The sequence below is a fragment of the Fragaria vesca genome, linkage group LG6 (genome assembly GCF_000184155.1).
Source record: "Fragaria vesca subsp. vesca linkage group LG6, FraVesHawaii_1.0, whole genome shotgun sequence".
Classification (NCBI taxonomy): Eukaryota; Viridiplantae; Streptophyta; class Magnoliopsida; order Rosales; family Rosaceae; genus Fragaria; species Fragaria vesca.
In genome coordinates, this window is record NC_020496.1 from 30,967,415 (window position 1) to 30,985,406 (window position 17,992).

General features: G+C 40.0%; 6 protein-coding genes across 6 annotated transcripts; all 6 read left to right on the forward strand.

Moving 5' to 3' along the window:
- Positions 1-1,963: 1,963 nt before the first annotated feature.
- Positions 1,964-3,364, forward strand: LOC101295361 (phenolic glucoside malonyltransferase 2-like). Its single transcript, XM_004306016.1, has one exon. The coding sequence runs from the start codon at positions 1,964-1,966 to the stop codon at positions 3,362-3,364; it is 1,401 nt and encodes a 466-aa protein (XP_004306064.1).
- A 1,467-nt stretch (positions 3,365-4,831) lies between these two features.
- LOC101295648 (phenolic glucoside malonyltransferase 2-like) lies at positions 4,832-6,104 on the forward strand. The gene has a single exon (XM_004306017.1). The coding sequence runs from the start codon at positions 4,832-4,834 to the stop codon at positions 5,402-5,404; it is 573 nt and encodes a 190-aa protein (XP_004306065.1). The 3' UTR covers positions 5,405-6,104.
- On the forward strand, positions 5,480-5,920 carry LOC101295938 (phenolic glucoside malonyltransferase 1-like; the record flags this gene model as incomplete). Its single annotated transcript, XM_004306018.1, has 1 exon — positions 5,480-5,920. A coding segment is annotated over one exon (441 nt), but the record flags the coding sequence as incomplete, so codon positions are not given.
- A 1,023-nt stretch (positions 6,105-7,127) lies between the features above and the next one.
- On the forward strand, positions 7,128-8,697 carry LOC101292817 (phenolic glucoside malonyltransferase 2-like). Its single transcript, XM_004304176.1, has one exon. It carries the CDS (start codon positions 7,175-7,177, stop codon positions 8,573-8,575), a length of 1,401 nt encoding a protein of 466 aa, XP_004304224.1. The 5' UTR covers positions 7,128-7,174; the 3' UTR covers positions 8,576-8,697.
- A 3,676-nt stretch (positions 8,698-12,373) lies between these two features.
- On the forward strand, positions 12,374-14,619 carry LOC101293114 (phenolic glucoside malonyltransferase 2-like). Its single transcript, XM_004304177.1, has one exon. The coding sequence runs from the start codon at positions 12,461-12,463 to the stop codon at positions 13,844-13,846; it is 1,386 nt and encodes a 461-aa protein (XP_004304225.1). The 5' UTR covers positions 12,374-12,460; the 3' UTR covers positions 13,847-14,619.
- Positions 14,620-14,946: 327 nt separating this feature from the next.
- LOC101296221 (phenolic glucoside malonyltransferase 2-like) lies at positions 14,947-16,290 on the forward strand. Its single transcript, XM_004306019.1, has one exon. The coding sequence runs from the start codon at positions 14,947-14,949 to the stop codon at positions 16,288-16,290; it is 1,344 nt and encodes a 447-aa protein (XP_004306067.1).
- Positions 16,291-17,992: the final 1,702 nt, after the last annotated feature.

Below are 17,992 nucleotides of genomic sequence, written 5' to 3' on the forward strand. Positions count from 1 at the left end.
TTTACGAAAGGGAAAAATAAAGGAGAAATTTTTCCTTTTAGGAAACAAATATGATGTTTTGATTAGAATACACAAAATTAAGGCTTACCGGATGTTAAAGTTTGAAGGAATTCCTTTCTGGATAGTTTAGCAGGGGGTTCATTATGAAAACTGAGGGAGGATTGCTATAATTAAGCTATGTTGTTAAGACTAATTAAGATGATTAAGAAACCATAACAGAGGTCCGGACCCTCCCGGACCGGAGTGTAGTTCCGCCCCTATACACGAGCATATAAATTAAACCATCCTTTTAGCTTATTTACCTTAATTTTTTCTTCATACAAAATATTATGAGGTGCCGTACGTATTAAAAGAATAACTAGCTAGAGAATCTAACAAATGCATAATGCACTATACTTAATTAACTTTAGTGTTGTGTGAACGCCTTCTAAATTAACTTGTAAACCAATCTTGATTGTTAATGTCATTTGGGCACCTGCAAGGCTGCAAGTCTGCAACTACTTAACGTTTCATGAATTACAATGTTCTCTAGAGAGAACTAACCTAAAATAGCTGCTAGAGCGAGGGTTCATAAGTTTTAAGTTTTGCGGCGTCTCTCGTACATGGTTGCTAATTTTCTATTGCATCAAAGACGGCACGACTGTCGCTTAAGGACGGCAACGAGCTGCTGGACATGGGGAACCGTCGACGTGTTCCGGGAAAGAAATTTTTGGTCCAAAACTTTTACTTGGTGGGGATGCTAAACTGCAGCCGTACAGTGGCGGTGGACTCTGGCCAGTGTTGTGGATCAGATCCTATATTCCTAACCAAGACTTTTCTTTACAAGTCCCACGGATATGGTAGAGATCATTCAATCAAAACCCCCAAACTTCTTCCAAATGATGTCGGCTTTATAAAATAAATATAAAGAATAATTAAGTAATTATGAATTCATTTTCATTCACGTTTTTAGCATTTTTTTTAATTTTTATATTATGGTCGTCAAAATTCAAACTGACAAATATTTTCATTAAGTAGGAACCAAGACCAACCGTACCAGACCTAACAAGTCTGGGGCACCGACCAGCCCAATCCAAGTTCTTACTATGGAAGGAACTCAAAATGGCCCATCACCTCAAAGTTCTTCATTTTTAATTTAATTTTTTTTTGGGGGGGGGGGGGGGGGTGGTTTAATTTGCAGCCTTGACATTGGAAAGTATGAAGACTGTGGAGTTTGGGGAGTCTTGGCTACATTGTCTCACCGGAAAAACAAACCTGACGGTGAACAACTCCGACATCCATGGTTAATTTGTACTGAAGCTACAAATGTGAAGAACCCGGCTCATAAAACTTGGTGACCAAACTGGAAATCAATCAACCATGCATGTGAGATGCGTCTAAATAAGCCAGACAATCACCCACCATTTTTCCAATTAAACATTCCAACCAGCAACCCCCGTTATGATGATGAACAACATCATGCAGTGAGATTCTAAAAAATAGCCAGACAACCATTACCCACCATTTGTTCTTCATCGATCATTTTCATTATATAGTTTTATTTGATGTCGATGTACGTATTCAACCATATATGGAGGTTTTGGCCTCGTCCCCACTCTTATTGTATCTCTTTTTCTTTAATAACATGAACTCGCAGTAGACCAAACGAGAATTTTCATGTGTAAAATTGGGCGAGTACCCAGGCACCCTTACATAACCTAACCTAATTGAATGTCAGCTGGTAGTTCACCTCCTAAGAATTTGTTGTCATGAATATAATAGACAAGCATCCAACCCTAATTGAATGGCAGCTCCAAGTTCACCATCCGCGTTTGTTGGCACATCCATACAATGATAATTTATTCTTAAAAAGAGAATGTGCACCAACACTAGGTTCTTGTATATATGCATGTTTGTGTGTACGTTCTAGCAATCTAGCTCAACCCAATATCCAATTGAGCTTCATCAAATTTGTAGATCTACTATGGCAAACTCAAACTCAGTGAAAGTGGTCGAGGTTTGTAGGGTGGCTCCGCTTCCAAGCTCACCGGACTCAATCACATCAGATCAGTCTCTTCTAACCTTATTTGATCTGCTCTGGTTAAGGTTTTCACCTGTTGAACCCGTTTACTTCTATGAAATACCTCCCACCTCTAACCCCAATATCTTCTATGATTCCATACTTCCCAAACTCAAAGCCTCCCTATCTCTTACCCTCCAACCTTTTCTTCCTCTGGCCGGAAACCTAACTTGGCCCCAACACTCCCCCAAACCCGTTCTCAGCTTCGTCCAAGGCGACTCCGTTTCACTCACAATAGCCGAATCCAATGCCGATAATTTCCCCTACCTTTCGGGCAATGACTTTGTTGAAGCCAAGGAGTACCATCCTCTTATTCCCCCATTGGAAGTTTCTGATGAACGAGCCGCTGTAATGGCAATACAAATCACTCTCTTCCCTAACCGAGGCTTTTCCATCGGAACAACCTTGCACCACGCCGTCCTGGACGGCAAAAACTCATGCTCGTTTTTCAAAGCATGGGCTCACATATGTAAACATGACACCGGAATAACCTCATCATCTTCTTCTATTTCGCTACCGGATAACCTCAAACCATTTCACGACCGAAATGCCATCCACGACCCGAAGGGTCTAGGAGAACTCTACTCTAATGAGTACCTCAACCAAGAAGGACCCAACAACAGGAGTGTGACGCATCGGCACCCACCTAGAGTTCTTCCCGAAGATCTAGTTCGAGGGACCTTCGATTTCACTCGAGAAAATATTCACACACTTAGAGAGCGTGTTGTGAAGACAACAAGAGCTTCTGATAATCCATCATCACTTCATTTGTCCACTTTTTCTCTAGGATGTGCTTACACATGGATTTGCTTAGTCAAGGCCGAAGAAATAAAGGGAGAGAATTCGAAGACGGCTATGATCTTCGGCGTCGACGTAAGGTCTCGCTTGGACCCTCCCGTACCGGAAACCTACTTCGGAAACTGCATAGCAGGCCGTGTAGCAGTGGCGGAAACGAAAGGCCTAATCGGTGAAGATGGGTTGGCAGTGGCCGTAAAGGCAATCACTGAGGCTTTGAGGAGTTTGGATGATGGGGTACTCAATGGGGCTGAGCTTTGGGTTTCAAAATTCCTAGACTTTTCTCTGTATGATAAGATATATTCGATTGCGGGTTCACAGCGGTTTGAGATTTACGGTACTGATTTTGGTTGGGGAAGGCCGAAGAAGTTCGAGCTCGTTTCGATTGATAAGACTGATGCAGTGTCTCTTATGGATAGCAAGCATGGTGGTGGAGCTGTTGAGGTTGGGTTGGCTTTGAAGAAACCACAAATGGAGGTTTTCGCTTCTCTATTTGCCAGAGGTCTTTAATTGAAGATTGATGTAGGCATCGTGTACCGTGTACCTGCATGGCCGCATGCATGAGTATATTATATTGAGGACTTTTTTATTATACACATTTGTATGACATACATTAAGCCGTAGCCGTTCGATTGTCTTGAATTTTAAATTGCTAAACGATCGGACGGCTCATGGCTTGATGTATGTCATATAAATGTGTATATTGAATTCTAATTGTGTGATTTCCATTTGTTGTATTTGGATAAATTTTTCACCAAAAATAAAATAAATTATTCGACATGTGTAGACTATGTTTTTATCATGGGTATTTTTTTTTTCGATTACTAAACAAAACAAACAACTTTCTATCGACTTCACTTTCCAGCTGATCCAAATAAAACGTTGAGATTTCTCATGGTAACTTGGTGCAAAAACTTATCCATCTTTTTTTGTTTTTAACATCAGTAAGCTCATGACTTATAGTTGTATGACTAGTATGAACATAAACAATTCAAAATTGATAACAATAGTAGTAGACTGTGGTGCAGACATGCATGTATGCCATACATGCATATAAACTAAAAGGGACAGCATATGCAGCAGGGGAGTGGTGGGTGTTGGAAATGCAGATATGCATAGCAGAATTTTCCGTAGACCAGTAGAAATTTAAAGAGAAATTCTCACTTTGATTCTAGCCTACACTTTCATCAGTAACCCCGCGAAGAAACATACGTATGGGACAAATTAATTTCTATAAATGGAGGATACCAAAACGGAAAGGAATTTTATTTATCATACGTCTCCTTCCCCATGCACTTCTTTGAAACTTCAAATCCAACCATACGTGAAACTCTTAAATCACCGACCTTCAGCCCTACATGTACCTTTCAGCACCAATAATAACTCATCAGATCTCACCCATGACGTCTACCAAGTTCATTGAGATCACAAGCCCTGTCTTTCCCAATTTTATCACTTGTCTATCATGATACTTGTGACGCTTAGCTAGAGATACATGGATGTGTATAGCTAAAGGCCTAAAGCCACTGGCGTAGCCACATGAGAGTGAGAGGGTTCAAATGACCCTTCTCACTTTTCTATACTTTCAATTGTTGGTTGATATAATTGCTACATCCATACTTATATTACAATATTAGTATAAAGTTTGACTTTCATACTAATCATGTTACATATTACTTCCATACAATCTAAAAAAATGTCACAATATAAGCAATCGTCGTGGATATTATATATATTTTATTCAAACTGTTAAGGGTTTAGGTGATACTAACTCCTACAATACAAAAAGAATGAACAATTATGTGCCCCAAAGTAAAATGGAGAAAAATAAAGAAGATTGAAAAGTTTATTTTTGTTTAGTATAATTCTTATTAAATTATGACCCTCTTAGTTTAGTTTTCTAGCTACGTCACTGCCTAAAGCTACATTATATATTCCTCAATGTTCACAATATATCTTTCTCATTAATCGTGAGTAATGGCAAACTTATCAGTGAAGAAAGTTGAGGTCTGCAGGGTGGCACCAAAACCAGGTTCACCAGAGAACCAATCACTTCCTCTAACACTTTTCGACTTATTCTGGCTCCGGTTTCCACCCGTAGAACGCCTCTACTTCTACCAAACCTCTTCCACCGATTCCGTACTTTCCCAACTCAAAACCTCCCTCTCTTTAGCTCTCCAACACTTCCCACCTCTAGCCGGAAACCTCATCTGGCCCCAAGACTCCCTCAAACCCCTTCTTAGCTACGTTCAAGGCGACGCGGTCTCAGTCACCGTAGCTGAGTCCGATGCTGATTTCGACCACCTTATAAACAGTGTATTTCTTGCAGCCAAAGATTTTAGTCATCTTGTTCCTCAGGTGGATGTCACTGATGAGAGAGCCGCCGCGATGGCATTGCAAATCACTGTCTTTCCCAACCGAGGCTTCTCTATCGGAACGGCCATGCACCACGCAGTCCTTGACGGAAAAACTTCGACTTCGTTTGTCAAAGCATGGGCTTATATATGCAAGCATGAAGAATTAAAAATACGTGTTTCATTTTCAGAATGAATTCATTTTCATTCACGTTTTTAGCATAATTAATTTTTATATTATGGTCGTCAAAATACGTGTTTCATCTTCTCGGTAGACTCCAGGTCCAGGTTGGACCCTCCAATACCCGCAACGTATTTTGGAAACTGCATAGTGGGTCGTGTAGCAGTTGCAGAAACCAAGGGGCTGTTGAGTGAAGATGGACTGGTTGTAGCTGTAAGTGCAATTACAGAAGCTCTAAGAAGCTTGGAGAAAGGGGTTTTGGATGGGGCAGAAGATTGGGTTTCGAACTTTCTTGATTTTTCGCTGTATGATAGGATATATGCGATTGCAGGGTCACATAGGTTTGAGGTTTATGATACTGATTTTGGATGGGGAAGGCCAAAGAGGGTTGAGGTCATCTCCATTGATAAGACGAGTGCCATTTCTCTTTCGGATAGTAAGAATGGTGGTGGAGGTGTTGAGGTTGGCTTGGTTTTGAAGAAACACTATATGGAGGCCTTTGATGCTCTGTTTTCTAGCCTAGTGCATTAGTCTGGACCAAGAAAAACATGGATTTCGCAATTCTCAGTCACAGATGTCCTTGGTTTTTTGTGCTTTCTTTTATCATTAGTCATTTGGATCTCTATTACTTCCATTTTCGTTAAGACATGTGACCTAGAGGCATGGCTACTCATTCTCATTATGTTGTTTAATAATATGTTTTATTTATTTATTTGTTATGTTGCATGTACTTTTTTGCTCGATATTTACTGATATGTCAATCGACACTAAACATTTCCATTGAAATTTTTGTAGATAGGAGCAACAAAAACTACGCAAGTATGCAAAACCAAAATTAGGAACCTTAAGAACTTTATGTAGTATGCAAGTGTGCCATAGCTGATCCATCCATTCATGCAATATGCCTGGTTTGATTTATGTATATTTGCGTCTGGATTTAAACATATAGAGACATTTGCAATACTCTTATCCGAAACGTTGTTGCATCGTAAATTCATGCATGATGCACCTTAATTATGAATTATAGATATCAATACGTACAAATTATGCACAACATTATTTGGAGATCATAATCAATCATACACAGACCAAGGGTGAAAGTCTACCTTTAACATTTTTTGATATGCTCTGGCTCATCATGTATTCATGTTTATACTAGTAAAACGCCTCTACTTCTACCAAACGTCTTCCGCCATTCGGGTATATCCCAAACTCAAAACCTCCCTCTGTCTAATCTTCAATCACCGCTTCCTACCTCTCACCGGAAACCTCACCAGGCCGCAAGGTTTCCTCAAACCCGTTCTCAGTTACGTACCGAATTAATGACGTACGTACGTATTTTTAAACTATATATTTACCTTACAGTAGAAAGGAATGGATCAATACCACCGCTTCAACTTGAGATAGCTAGCTACGTATGTATATACGTCAACACTAGCTCCCTGCTTCCTTCCCAGATCACGTACGTACACGACACTGTAGCCACATATAACATGCATATCCCGAGTTCCCGACTCCAATAAGAGCACATAGTTATCTAAACGACTAACTAGCCTACCTTCATACCGAAAATAGCACGCCGTACATTTTTTCTGGTTCATACTCCAGCAGAAAACTAGGATAACACACATCCACACACACACACCTCTTATCCTCTTAGGATCAGCCATAGTGGCACACACATCTATATTTCTCTATAAAAGACGCGATGCAAATTTGATCGAATGATTATTAGCTTAGAAGCCTTGAACACTTACGTACCCAGCGTCTTCTTGCCTTTATCTAATGCCGCCGCAAACAAACACATCGGTTAAGGTAGTCGAGGTTTGCAGGGTCACACCGCAACCAGGCTCCTTGGACTCCAAGGCCGTCACACCAAATCTTTCCCTTCCTTTAACCTACTTTGACCTCTTTTGGCTGAGGTTTCCTCCTGTTGAGCGGCTTTACTTCTATGAATCGACATCTTCTCCCTCTGATTCCGTACTTGAAAATCTCAAAACCTCCCTCTCTCTAGTTCTCCAACACTTCCTACCTCTTGCCGGAAACCTAACTTGGCCCCAAGACTCCGACACCCCCGTCCTCACCTACGTCGAAGGCGACGCCGTGTCACTCACAATAGCCGAGTCCGATGCTGATAACTTTGACAACCTTTCAAGCTACGGTGACTTTGTTGAAGCCAGAGATTATCATCCTCTAGTTCCAAAATTGGATGTCACTCACTCACGAGCTGCAGCTATCGCATTGCAAGTAACCCTATTTCCGAGTCGCGGCTTTGTCATCGGAACAACCATGCACCATGCAATCCTTGACGGCAAAACCTCAACCTCGTTTGTCAAATCATGGGCTCATGCATGCAAGCATATCATACTTAACAATGGCGTTTCGACTGACTCGGACTTTTCATTACCGGATCAGCTCAAGCCGTTTTATGACAGAACGGTGGTTCATGACCCGACTGGACTCGGACTCGGGTCTCTCTACGCAAATGAGTGGCGAAAAATGGACGGGCCAGACAACAAAAGCGTAATGATATGGGATATGAAAGCTCCACCACCAGAATCAGTTCGAAGAATCTATGAATTTACGCGCCCAAAAATACAAACCCTAAGGCAAATAGTACTGGTTTCGCATCCAATACTTCATTTGTCGACATTTACTCTAGTATGTGCCTATATGTGGGTTTGTTTAGTCAAGGCACAAGGAGTAGACGCTGAAAAACTGACGATTCAGGCCTTTAGCGTGGACTGTAGGGCTCGTTTGGATCCTCCTATACCAGCAAACTATTTCGGAAACTGCGTAACAGGTGCGGCGGGGTTCGTGAAAGCGAAGGAGTTGCTGGGTGAAGATGGGTTGGTTGTGGCGGTGAGGGCAATTAGTGAAGCTATACAGGGTTTGGAGAAAGGGGTTTTGAATGGAGCTGAGGTTTGGGTTTCGAAAATGAAGGACTTTGTGCAGGCAGAGGGAGTGTACTCTACCGCTGGCTCGCATAGGTTTCAGATTTATGAGACGGATTTCGGATGGGGAAGGCCGAAGAAGGTTGAGGTGGTTTCGATAGATAGAACTGGAGCGATTTCGCTTTCGGAATCGAAGAACGGCGGTGGAGGTGTTGAGGTTGGGGTGGTTTTGAGAAAACATGTCATGGAAGCTTTTGCTTCTCTGTTTGCTAAAGGTTTTGGAGACCATTAATGGAAGTGTGTAACTACGTTTTCGATTATTATGCTTTCTTTTTGTTGGGTACCTAATAAGTTTTGTAGACAGACAGAATTGATTAATTAAAGATTAATGAACGACAAGACAATTTCAAATTGAGTCTTTGTTTTGTTTTTTGCTAACTTCATAATGTTCCTAATAGTTTCGTTATATTTCCTAAGATTTTCTACGTATTCAATCCATGGAGTTTAAGTAGTGGGTTGTCTTTATCATTAGGTGGTAGAAGGCATATTAATCAATCACAAATACTTTTATCTGAAATCATTCTAATTCTCATTCTCATACTGTTATCTGAAATCATTCTAAACACATGAATTTGATTCCCCGAGCTATTATTTCATTTCATTGCAGGTGCCTTTATTGTTCGAATTTTATTTAATTATGGGCACTTGCTTCCACTAATTCAACCTCTATGTATTGGAAATTCTATCATACTGGACGATATGTTATGTGACATGCTTTGAAAGAAAAAGTTTATAAAACAAAACACCAAACTATCCCGTGCAAAAACATGTGCCATTATTTGTATCAGTGTATGTAGGTCATACCGTCTGACAATCCCCTCTATTTATAGGATGTGGTTTTGATTTGGCAGGCCAAACTAGTCTAAGATATGGAACTAGGCCCAAAACGAAGTGAACCTGAGCCCACTTTTGACCTTGTCAAAAGAACATTTGTCTGAAAACCGTGAAGAAAACCTGAAAATTGAGTCTGAGAGAAAATTCAATGCGGGCGCCTTCTTCGCTTTCAGCTTTATGTTATTTTCTCATAAATTCCCCCACGATTTAGTTTATTTACAGATATGTATCCGGCCGTACGTATCAGACGTGCATCATGTCGTTTTCCGTCATTTCCAGCCATATATATACGATAATATATATATTCTTAACCAGAAAGCTATGTTGCACGAACACAAGCACAAACACAGCGACACGATGACACGGTAAAATTCAAAAATTGAGTTTCCAACACGGCAAATAGAATAATATATTTATGTATTTTTAATATATACAAAAATATTTAAGTTCATTACATTCAAATTTTTTCTTTATTTTTTGTCTAAATTCAATCTATTGCCATAAACATATTAAAATAACATAAAAAAAAATCAAATGCAAGTCATTAAAGACAATCAAATGGGCAGATATAGGCAGCAACTTAGTAACACGACATCCCTTTAACACCTAATAGACAAGATAAATTTCAATCATTCCATAATCCATTTGAACTTAAAAAAAGAAAAAAGAAACATATATATATATATATTAATAATTGATGACGTGACGTGTCGAAGGCTAAGGTAATGTGTCGGTCAACGTGTCGGAAAAGTCAACATTTTTTGACACATCACATGACGTGTTAGACACTCCGACACTCCAAGGGTGCAAAGTGTCCCGTGCAACATAACCGGAAAGGCACCGGCTACGCATTAGTATATCTGGAATCGACCGTACACGCGTGAAACGGCCCGATACGTCTAAAAACGTATCCGTAAATAAACAGATACGTGGGGCAATAATAACTTTCGTCCCTAGTGTTTTTTTCTTTTTTTTGTTTTGTTTCGTCCTAGTGTTTAGTGCTTAGCAGAATTGCAGAAATAAGAAAAGCTCTCAAAAAAAAGAAAGAGAAAAGAAAAAAAGAAAAGCGCGCAAACGACTAGCTGAGTTCGATCTTTCACAAGTTTGGGAAGCCGCCATGGCAGCGGAGAAGGCTGAAGACGCGGCGATTCCGGCGGCAGCTCCGCCTGGCCGTTACATCAACAAGTGGGCACAAGGCCTTCGCCGTCACCGTCAACGAGAAAGGTCTCAGACTCTCAGGTACCCACCTTCAAACTAAGCCCTGTGAGAAATTTGGTTGCTTTGTGATTTTGGTGAATTGGGTTTTGAATTAGGTTTTGGTTTTGGTTTGTGAAGACGATTGGAGAATGATTCAGGATTCTAACTCTTTAGTGCATGCTTAATTTTCATCTAAGTTCTAATGTGGATAATTAGTAATCTAATGGGGGAACTTTTATATGAGGATCAGAGTTGCTTTCAGTACATATCATAGCAAATGTTGCTTCACTACTTTTCAAATGTGCATCAATGTTCTATGCCAACGTTATCTCTATAAAAATCTGCACTAAGAAGTGGATTCTGCACTCTATGTGACGGCTTTTATCATGTCGTGAATTCTGCTGTCTCTCTTACTTTCTTGTCTTGCTGATACACTCCATGTACAAGATTTTCTTTTTATGAACTTTTGTTGACTTACTGTAAAGAATAGAAATTATAGCTACTAAGTGATATAAAGTTGTCAATGAAGGTCCTTATTTGGTTTCTGATGAGGGAAAATCTAAGTGTTCATGTGTGAGTCGTGAAGACGTTTCAAAAATGATAGTAAGAGGTGATCTTTCATGTGTTACATGGCCTATGTCTCACTCTTGTGTTACTAGCCCTCCTCTCTCTCCATGTTAAATTTTCAAATATTTGTATTTTGACTGCAATGTTTACCTGGTCATTTGATTGCAGGATCTTGAAATGGAGGTAAAACAGGAGCCCTTTCATAGAAGAACAGATTTGATGATAAACAAGAAAAAACAGGTAAACGTTTGTCTCTTTTGCTATATTCTGATTTCTGAATAAAGTTTGCTGTGTAAAGCATAGACCAGGCGTTGCATACGTTTTTCAATTCTATTTTTAATTAGTATAATTCTTTTGCCTGTTTCTACCTGATCAGTATTCCATGATTTTCATCTATATTATGTTACTGATTTAGCTTGAGACATTATGTTTGACATCCTTGGAATCTGGTTCTTTTTACCCTTTACGTGTCTATAGTTTTGTTTGTCATATCTACTTTCTGAATTTTAATCGTACTATTGCACTCGTGTAATACATATATGCCATGCAGACGATGAAAACTTTCCATATGGAAGGGTGTGTGGTGTGTCTTTGTTAACTTCTGCTGCAATCCTGAGCCTTTGAAGGGAAAGCTGGAGATTTTGAATGCAGGGGAGTTCAGCATTTGCAGCAACAACTCGCGAGATGACAGCTTTGGAGTCGGTCATCACTTCCAAACAGGTAATCTTCAAATTGAAGTGTTCATTTCACCTTACCTTTTGAGTTACAATTTACATGGGCTAATAATAACATTCTACTACACACGATGTCATTTTAAATTCACCTTAGTATGGTTAAACAACCTATCTAATTAGTTTTGAAATAAATCGTAGTTCATTGTCTGTAAATGGGAACACTTTCATGATCCCTCCCCATCCAGGAAAGGTTATATATTAGAGACAATATTCCTCCAGGTCATCCAAATTTGTGTCCTTTGGCTCAAAGATATGGTTTACTTAACTCAAAATGCATAAACACTCCATTCCATAGGTTTTGGACAAAAATTATTGTTCTGATTATTATAGGGGATATTGAACTGTTCAATCTGCTATAAAGGAAGATAAACTGTTCAAAACTACCTAAGAAGAAACAGAGGAGAACAATGATAACATAGTTTCCTTACAAGTGACACTATATATATACTGTATGGATAGGTAAAAGTCATCAGTTTATTCTTCATGGCATTATGAAAAGTGATTGATATAATTGTCTAAAAGAAAAGGAGTAACCACTTTAATAGATAATATGCCCACTCATGTCATGCAGCATTTATTCTATGATTTTTATCTGCTTACAAATGTTTATTCTATCTTTAAATCATGATGTATTGTCCCCATACACTTTCTTATGCAAAAAAGGTATAATGGTTGATGATTGCCATATATTAAAACTACAGAAATAATATCACCAACTAGTACGTACCGTTTTAGTTGAAATCAGGGGAAAGGAAAACTGGTTCAATCTCTAGTCTGTCTCTCCAATGGCACATCCAAACTCACTTGTAAATGTGGTGGAAGTTTGCAGGGTCGCTCCAAACCCAGGTTCACCAGACTCAGCCACACCAGATTTCCTTCCTCTAACCTTGTTTGATATACGTTGGTTAAGGTTTGCACCGGTGCAGCGCCTGTACTTCTATGAAATATTTTCCACTGATTCCATAGTCCCCAAACTCAAAGCCTCCCTCTCTCTCACACTCCAACACTTTCTGCCCCTTGCTGGAAACCTCACTTGGCCCCAAGACTCCCTCAAACCCATTCTCCGTTATGCCAAAGGCGACACCATTTCACTTACTGTAGCTGAATCCGCTGCTGATTTTGGCCATCTTTCAAGCAATTACGACTTGCTTGAAGTCCAAGAATACCATCCTCTTGTACCCCAATTGGAAGTATCTCATGATCAATCTGCGGTATTGGCATTGCAAGTCACCGTCTTCCCCAACAGAGGCTTTACCATTGGAACATCGATGCACCATGCTGTTTTGGATGGTAAAACTTCAACCTCCTTCCTTAAGTCATGGGCTCACATATGCAAACATGAAGAACCGGGATCTTCATCTAGTTTGTTGTTACCAGATGAGCTAAAGCCATTTTATGACAGAATGGTCATCCAAGACTTGGCAGAGCTTGGGGCACTCTACTCGGACCAATACCGAAACATGGAGGGCCCCAACAATAGAAGCTTGATGGTTTGGAATCTTCAAGCTCCACCAGAGTCAATTCGAGGTACCTTCAAGCTCTGTTATGCAAAAATACAAAAACTAAGGCAATATGTCATGACTAGGATGGCAATGAAGAAACAATATGATGATTCTGAATCTTCAGTACTTCATTTATCAACGTTTTGTCTAGCATGTGCCTATACCTGGGTTTGCTTAGTCAAAACTCAAGAAGCCAAAGAAGATAAGACAAGACTCATATTTCCGGTGGACTGCAGATCTCGCCTAGACCCTCCTATACCTGCAACATATTTTGGTAACTGCATAGCAGGCCGTTTGGCAATTGCAGAAACAAAAGGGCTATTGGGAGAAGATGGATTGGTTGTGGCTGTGAATGCAATCATTGAAGCTATAAAAAGTTTGGATTATGGAGTCTTGAATGGGGCAGAGAATTGGGTTTCAAGATTGTGCACTGTGCTGAGTGATAGAGTAGCTTCAGTTGCTGGCTCACATCGGTTTGGTGTTTATGAAACTGACTTTGGGTGGGGAATACCAAAGAAAGTTGATCTTGTTTCTATAGATAGGACAGGAGCAATCTCCCTTTCAGATACCAATAATGGTGATAGAGGTTTGGATGTTGGATTGGTTTTACAAAAACATTATATAGATGTTTTTGCATCACAATTTGCCAAAGGTCTTGAAAACCTTTGAAGCAATAATAATGGTGTTAATGTTGTTGCCCTTGTTTGGCAACTGCAGAAACAAAATGGCTGTTACGATCAGCAACTTTTCTTCATTGAAATTTTTTTCTGTAGTGCTGAGAATCTGATGGGTGAAGTCCGGTATATGATCCCGGAGTCCAGCATTTGCCTAGAGATTAAGGTAGAGATAGATCCAGAGTCACACATCACTGAGTTGTGTCAAACCGGACACTGGTGTTCACCTCACATTCAATTGTATGTGAATCCTCCTTTCATCACTTGGTATTAAATTTGAGATGAAATTATATTGGTAGATAAGTGCATACCGTTCCTAGTTTAATATTCCCACACATACCATGCATGTTGTGATTGTTGTCAACCATGTATTTCTTTAAACAGTGTCTATCAGTAACCTACAATAATTTCAGAAATAGACTATAATTCACTTGTGTTGGATAGAAATATTATATATTTGCATTAAAAATACAGACGAAATATTATATAGGCAATTAGAATTTGTGAGTACTCGTGTTTGTAGTATATGTTGTGGTATTGTTAAATGGCTTTGATCGGCCTTATCAGTGAGGGTATTTGGATAATGATTCATTCTTTGCCCTTGCCACAAATCCAGTCTACCACTCCAAGCTCAAACACATTGAAGTGGATGTGCATTTTACCTCAAGTGAGCTGGTGCTCTCGGTCCCTTTAAGGTAGAATGGTGTTCTGTCACCCAATAAACTGTTACAGAGGAGCTAATATCGCTTAATCGTAAATTATTAAAAGAAAAAAGAAAAAAAAGTGAGCTGGTGCTCTCAGGTGCTCTCTGACTGCAATTCATTGCCTCCAGAGAACAACGCTGATCTCTTTAGTCTTTACTAAAGGATTGCGTTCTCCTCAGCATAATATATTACTTTTGTGACAGCTTGAAGGGGGTGGTTAGTTCAATCGTTGACAATTCACGCTGCTACAGTCTAAAATAATGTGAGCTCAATCATTCAAATCAAGCCTCATATTTTCTTCAGCCATTTTCTCTCTCTCTCCATCTGTGCTAAACTTTCAATAGATAGTTAGAAACTTGCCATTTTCTATCTCTTTGCTCCTTCGTAAGTAATGGCAAACTTATCAGTGAAGAAAGTTGAGGTCTGCAGGGTGGCACCAAAACAAGGTTCACCGGAGAACCAATCATCACTTCCTCTAACATTTTTCGACTTACTCTGGCTCCGGTTTCCACCCGTAGAACTCCTCTACATCTACCAAACCTCTTCCACCGATTCCGTACTTTCCCAACTCAAAACCTCCCTCTCTTTAGCTCTCCAACACTTCCCACCTCTCGCCGGAAACCTCATCTGGCCGCAAGATTCCCTCAAACCTCTCCTAAGCTACGTTCAAGGCGACGCGGTCTCAGTCACTGTAGCCGAGTCCGATGCTGATTTCGACCACCTCATAAACAGTGTCCTTCTTGCAGCCAAAGATTTTAGTCCTCTTGTTCCTCAGCTGGATGTCACTGATGACCGAGCCGCCGCGATGGCATTGCAAATCACTGTCTTTCCCAACCGCGGCTTCTCCATCGGAACGGCCATGCACCACGCAATCCTTGACTGGAAAACTTGGGCCATGTTTGTCAAGGCATGGGCTCATATATGCAAACATGAAGAAGAACAAGCTCTGCCTTCGTCTTTGGTACCCTTCTACGACAGAAGGGTCGTCAAGGACCCAGCCGGGCTCGGAGAACTCTACTCCAAGGAGCACCGCTACCAGGACGGCCGGACCGACAATAGGAGCTTAAGCACTGCCTCCTTGGGTAAAGCTCCCAAGGCCACGGAAGACTTGATTCGGGGCACATTCGAGTTCACTCGTGCATTAATACAAAGACTTAGAGCGGATGTCACAACCAAAACGGCTTCTGCTTCATCTCTCCACTTATCTACTTTTTCTCTAGTCTGTGCCTACACATGGGTTTGTATGGTGAAGGCCGAAGAAATTAAAGGCGGGACCACGATTCTCATCTTTGCGGTAGACTCCAGGTCCAGGTTGGACCCTCCAATACCTGCAACGTATTTTGGAAACTGCATAGTGGGTCGGGTAGCAGTTGCAGAAACCAAAGGGCTGTTGAGTGAAGATGGACTGGTTGTAGCTGTGAATGCAATTACAGAAGCTCTAAGAAGCTTGGAGAAAGGCGTTTTGGATGGGGCTGAGGATTGGGTTTCGAAATTTGTCGATTTTTCGCTGTATGATAGGATATATTCGATTGCAGGGTCACATAGGCTTGAGGTTTATGATACTGATTTTGGATGGGGAAGGCCAAAGAGGGTTGAGGTCATCTCCATTGATAGGACGGGAGCCATTTCTCTTTTGGATAGTAAGAATGGTGGAGGAGGTGTTGAGGTTGGCTTGGTTTTGAAGAAACACTATATGGAGGCCTTTGATGCTCTCTTTGCTAGCCTAGTGCATTAGGATTGAGATTATGGACCAAGAGAAACAAGGATTTCTCAATCACAATTATTCTTGGTTTTTTCTCTTGTAATATCAGTATTTTGGATCTCTGTTACTTCCATTTTCGTTAAGACCTGTGACCTTTAGAGGCATGGCTACTCATTCTTATTATGTTGTTTGGTAATATTTTTTTATATTTTTTATATCATACTCATTCCCATTATGTCTTACACGTTATTATGTTCTTTCCCCTATTAAAATCTCTAAACGCTGTGTTTTGTTTTCCCATTGAGTATTGTGTTTCAAGATCCGTGTTTTTTTTTCTTCTTTAAATGCTATGTTGTTATGTTCTTTCCCTCCAGTTTCTGCAGCATACTTTTTTTTACTGTAGTGCTGAGAATCCGATGAGTGAAGTCCGGTATATGATTCCAGAGTCCAGCATTTGCCTAAAGAATAAGGTAGAGATAGATCCAGAGTCACACATCACTGAGTTGTGTCAAACTGGACACTGGTGTTCACATCACATTCAATTGTATATATGTGAATCCTCCTTTCATCACTTCGTATTCTTAAATTTAAGATGAAATTATATTGTCATTCATGAATCTTTCGCAATGGAGGAATTGGTAGATAAGTGCATATTGTTTCTAGTTTTATATTCCCACACATACCATGCATGTTGTGATTGTTGTTAACCATGTATTTCTTTACATAGTGTCTATCAGAAACCTACAATAATTTCAGAAATAGACTATATTTCACTTGTCTTGGATAGAATATATTATCATGCATTATCACATGAAAAGGAAATATTATATATATTTGCATTAAAAGTAAAGTCGAAATATTATATAGGCGGTTAGAATTTGTGAGTATCTGCGTTTGTAGTATATGTCGTGGTATTGTTAAATGGCTTTGATCTGCCTTATGTGAGGGGGAGTAACACCCAAACTTACCCACCCGAAACAAAATACTCTCTCTAGGGCAGGAAAACTTACTATGATCAAAGCAAATATTGCCGGAATGCCAAATCATGTCATGTCTTGCTTCAAATGTCCTAAGAGTTTGACCAATGAAATTGATAAGCAGGAAAGAAACTTCCTGTGGGGATCAGATATGAAAATGGCGCCTGTAGCCTGGAAAGAAGTCTGCAAACCAAAACAGTGTGGGGGCTTGGGAGTTAGACCAAATGCATGTTTTAATAAGGCAGCCATTGCAAAACTAGCTTGGAAAATTATAACTGACAAAAATAACTGGTGGGTGCAGGTAGTGTCTCAAAAGTATTTGAGGAAAAACTCCTTTTTCAAACCAAGAAGAAACAGAAGAACTCAGCTGCATGGAATGGCATTTTGGAATCCAGAGATCTAATCTTAAAAGGCCTCAGGTGGGTGGTCGGTGATGGTAAGTCTATAAACTTTTGGAATCTTAATTGGGTGTTTGAACACCCTTTAATTGATATAATCCCTGAACAGGTTAGACATAATGTTAATCTTGATGAGAAAGTAAGTGATTATATTGTTAATAATGCTTGGAACATCCCTAAACTTAGATGTTACCTCAATGACAATATTATTAAGGAAATCATAGGTATCCCTATTCCTTCTATACCTACTAACGATGAGTTTGTTTGGGGTTATACAACTCATGGAAACTTCTCCTTAAAGTCTGCAACTTGGATGCAACTACAGGATGGCCAAAAACATGATCAAATGGAGCTCATTAG

Excerpts from the sequence above, each read along its gene's own strand:
- LOC101296221 (XM_004306019.1), top strand. The coding sequence starts at position 14,947 with ATGGCAAACTTATCAGTGAAGAAAGTTGAGGTCTGCAGGGTGGCACCA.
- LOC101295648 (XM_004306017.1), top strand. The coding sequence starts at position 4,832 with ATGGCAAACTTATCAGTGAAGAAAGTTGAGGTCTGCAGGGTGGCACCA.
- LOC101295361 (XM_004306016.1), top strand. The coding sequence starts at position 1,964 with ATGGCAAACTCAAACTCAGTGAAAGTGGTCGAGGTTTGTAGGGTGGCT.
- LOC101293114 (XM_004304177.1), top strand. The coding sequence starts at position 12,461 with ATGGCACATCCAAACTCACTTGTAAATGTGGTGGAAGTTTGCAGGGTC.
- LOC101292817 (XM_004304176.1), top strand. The coding sequence starts at position 7,175 with ATGCCGCCGCAAACAAACACATCGGTTAAGGTAGTCGAGGTTTGCAGG.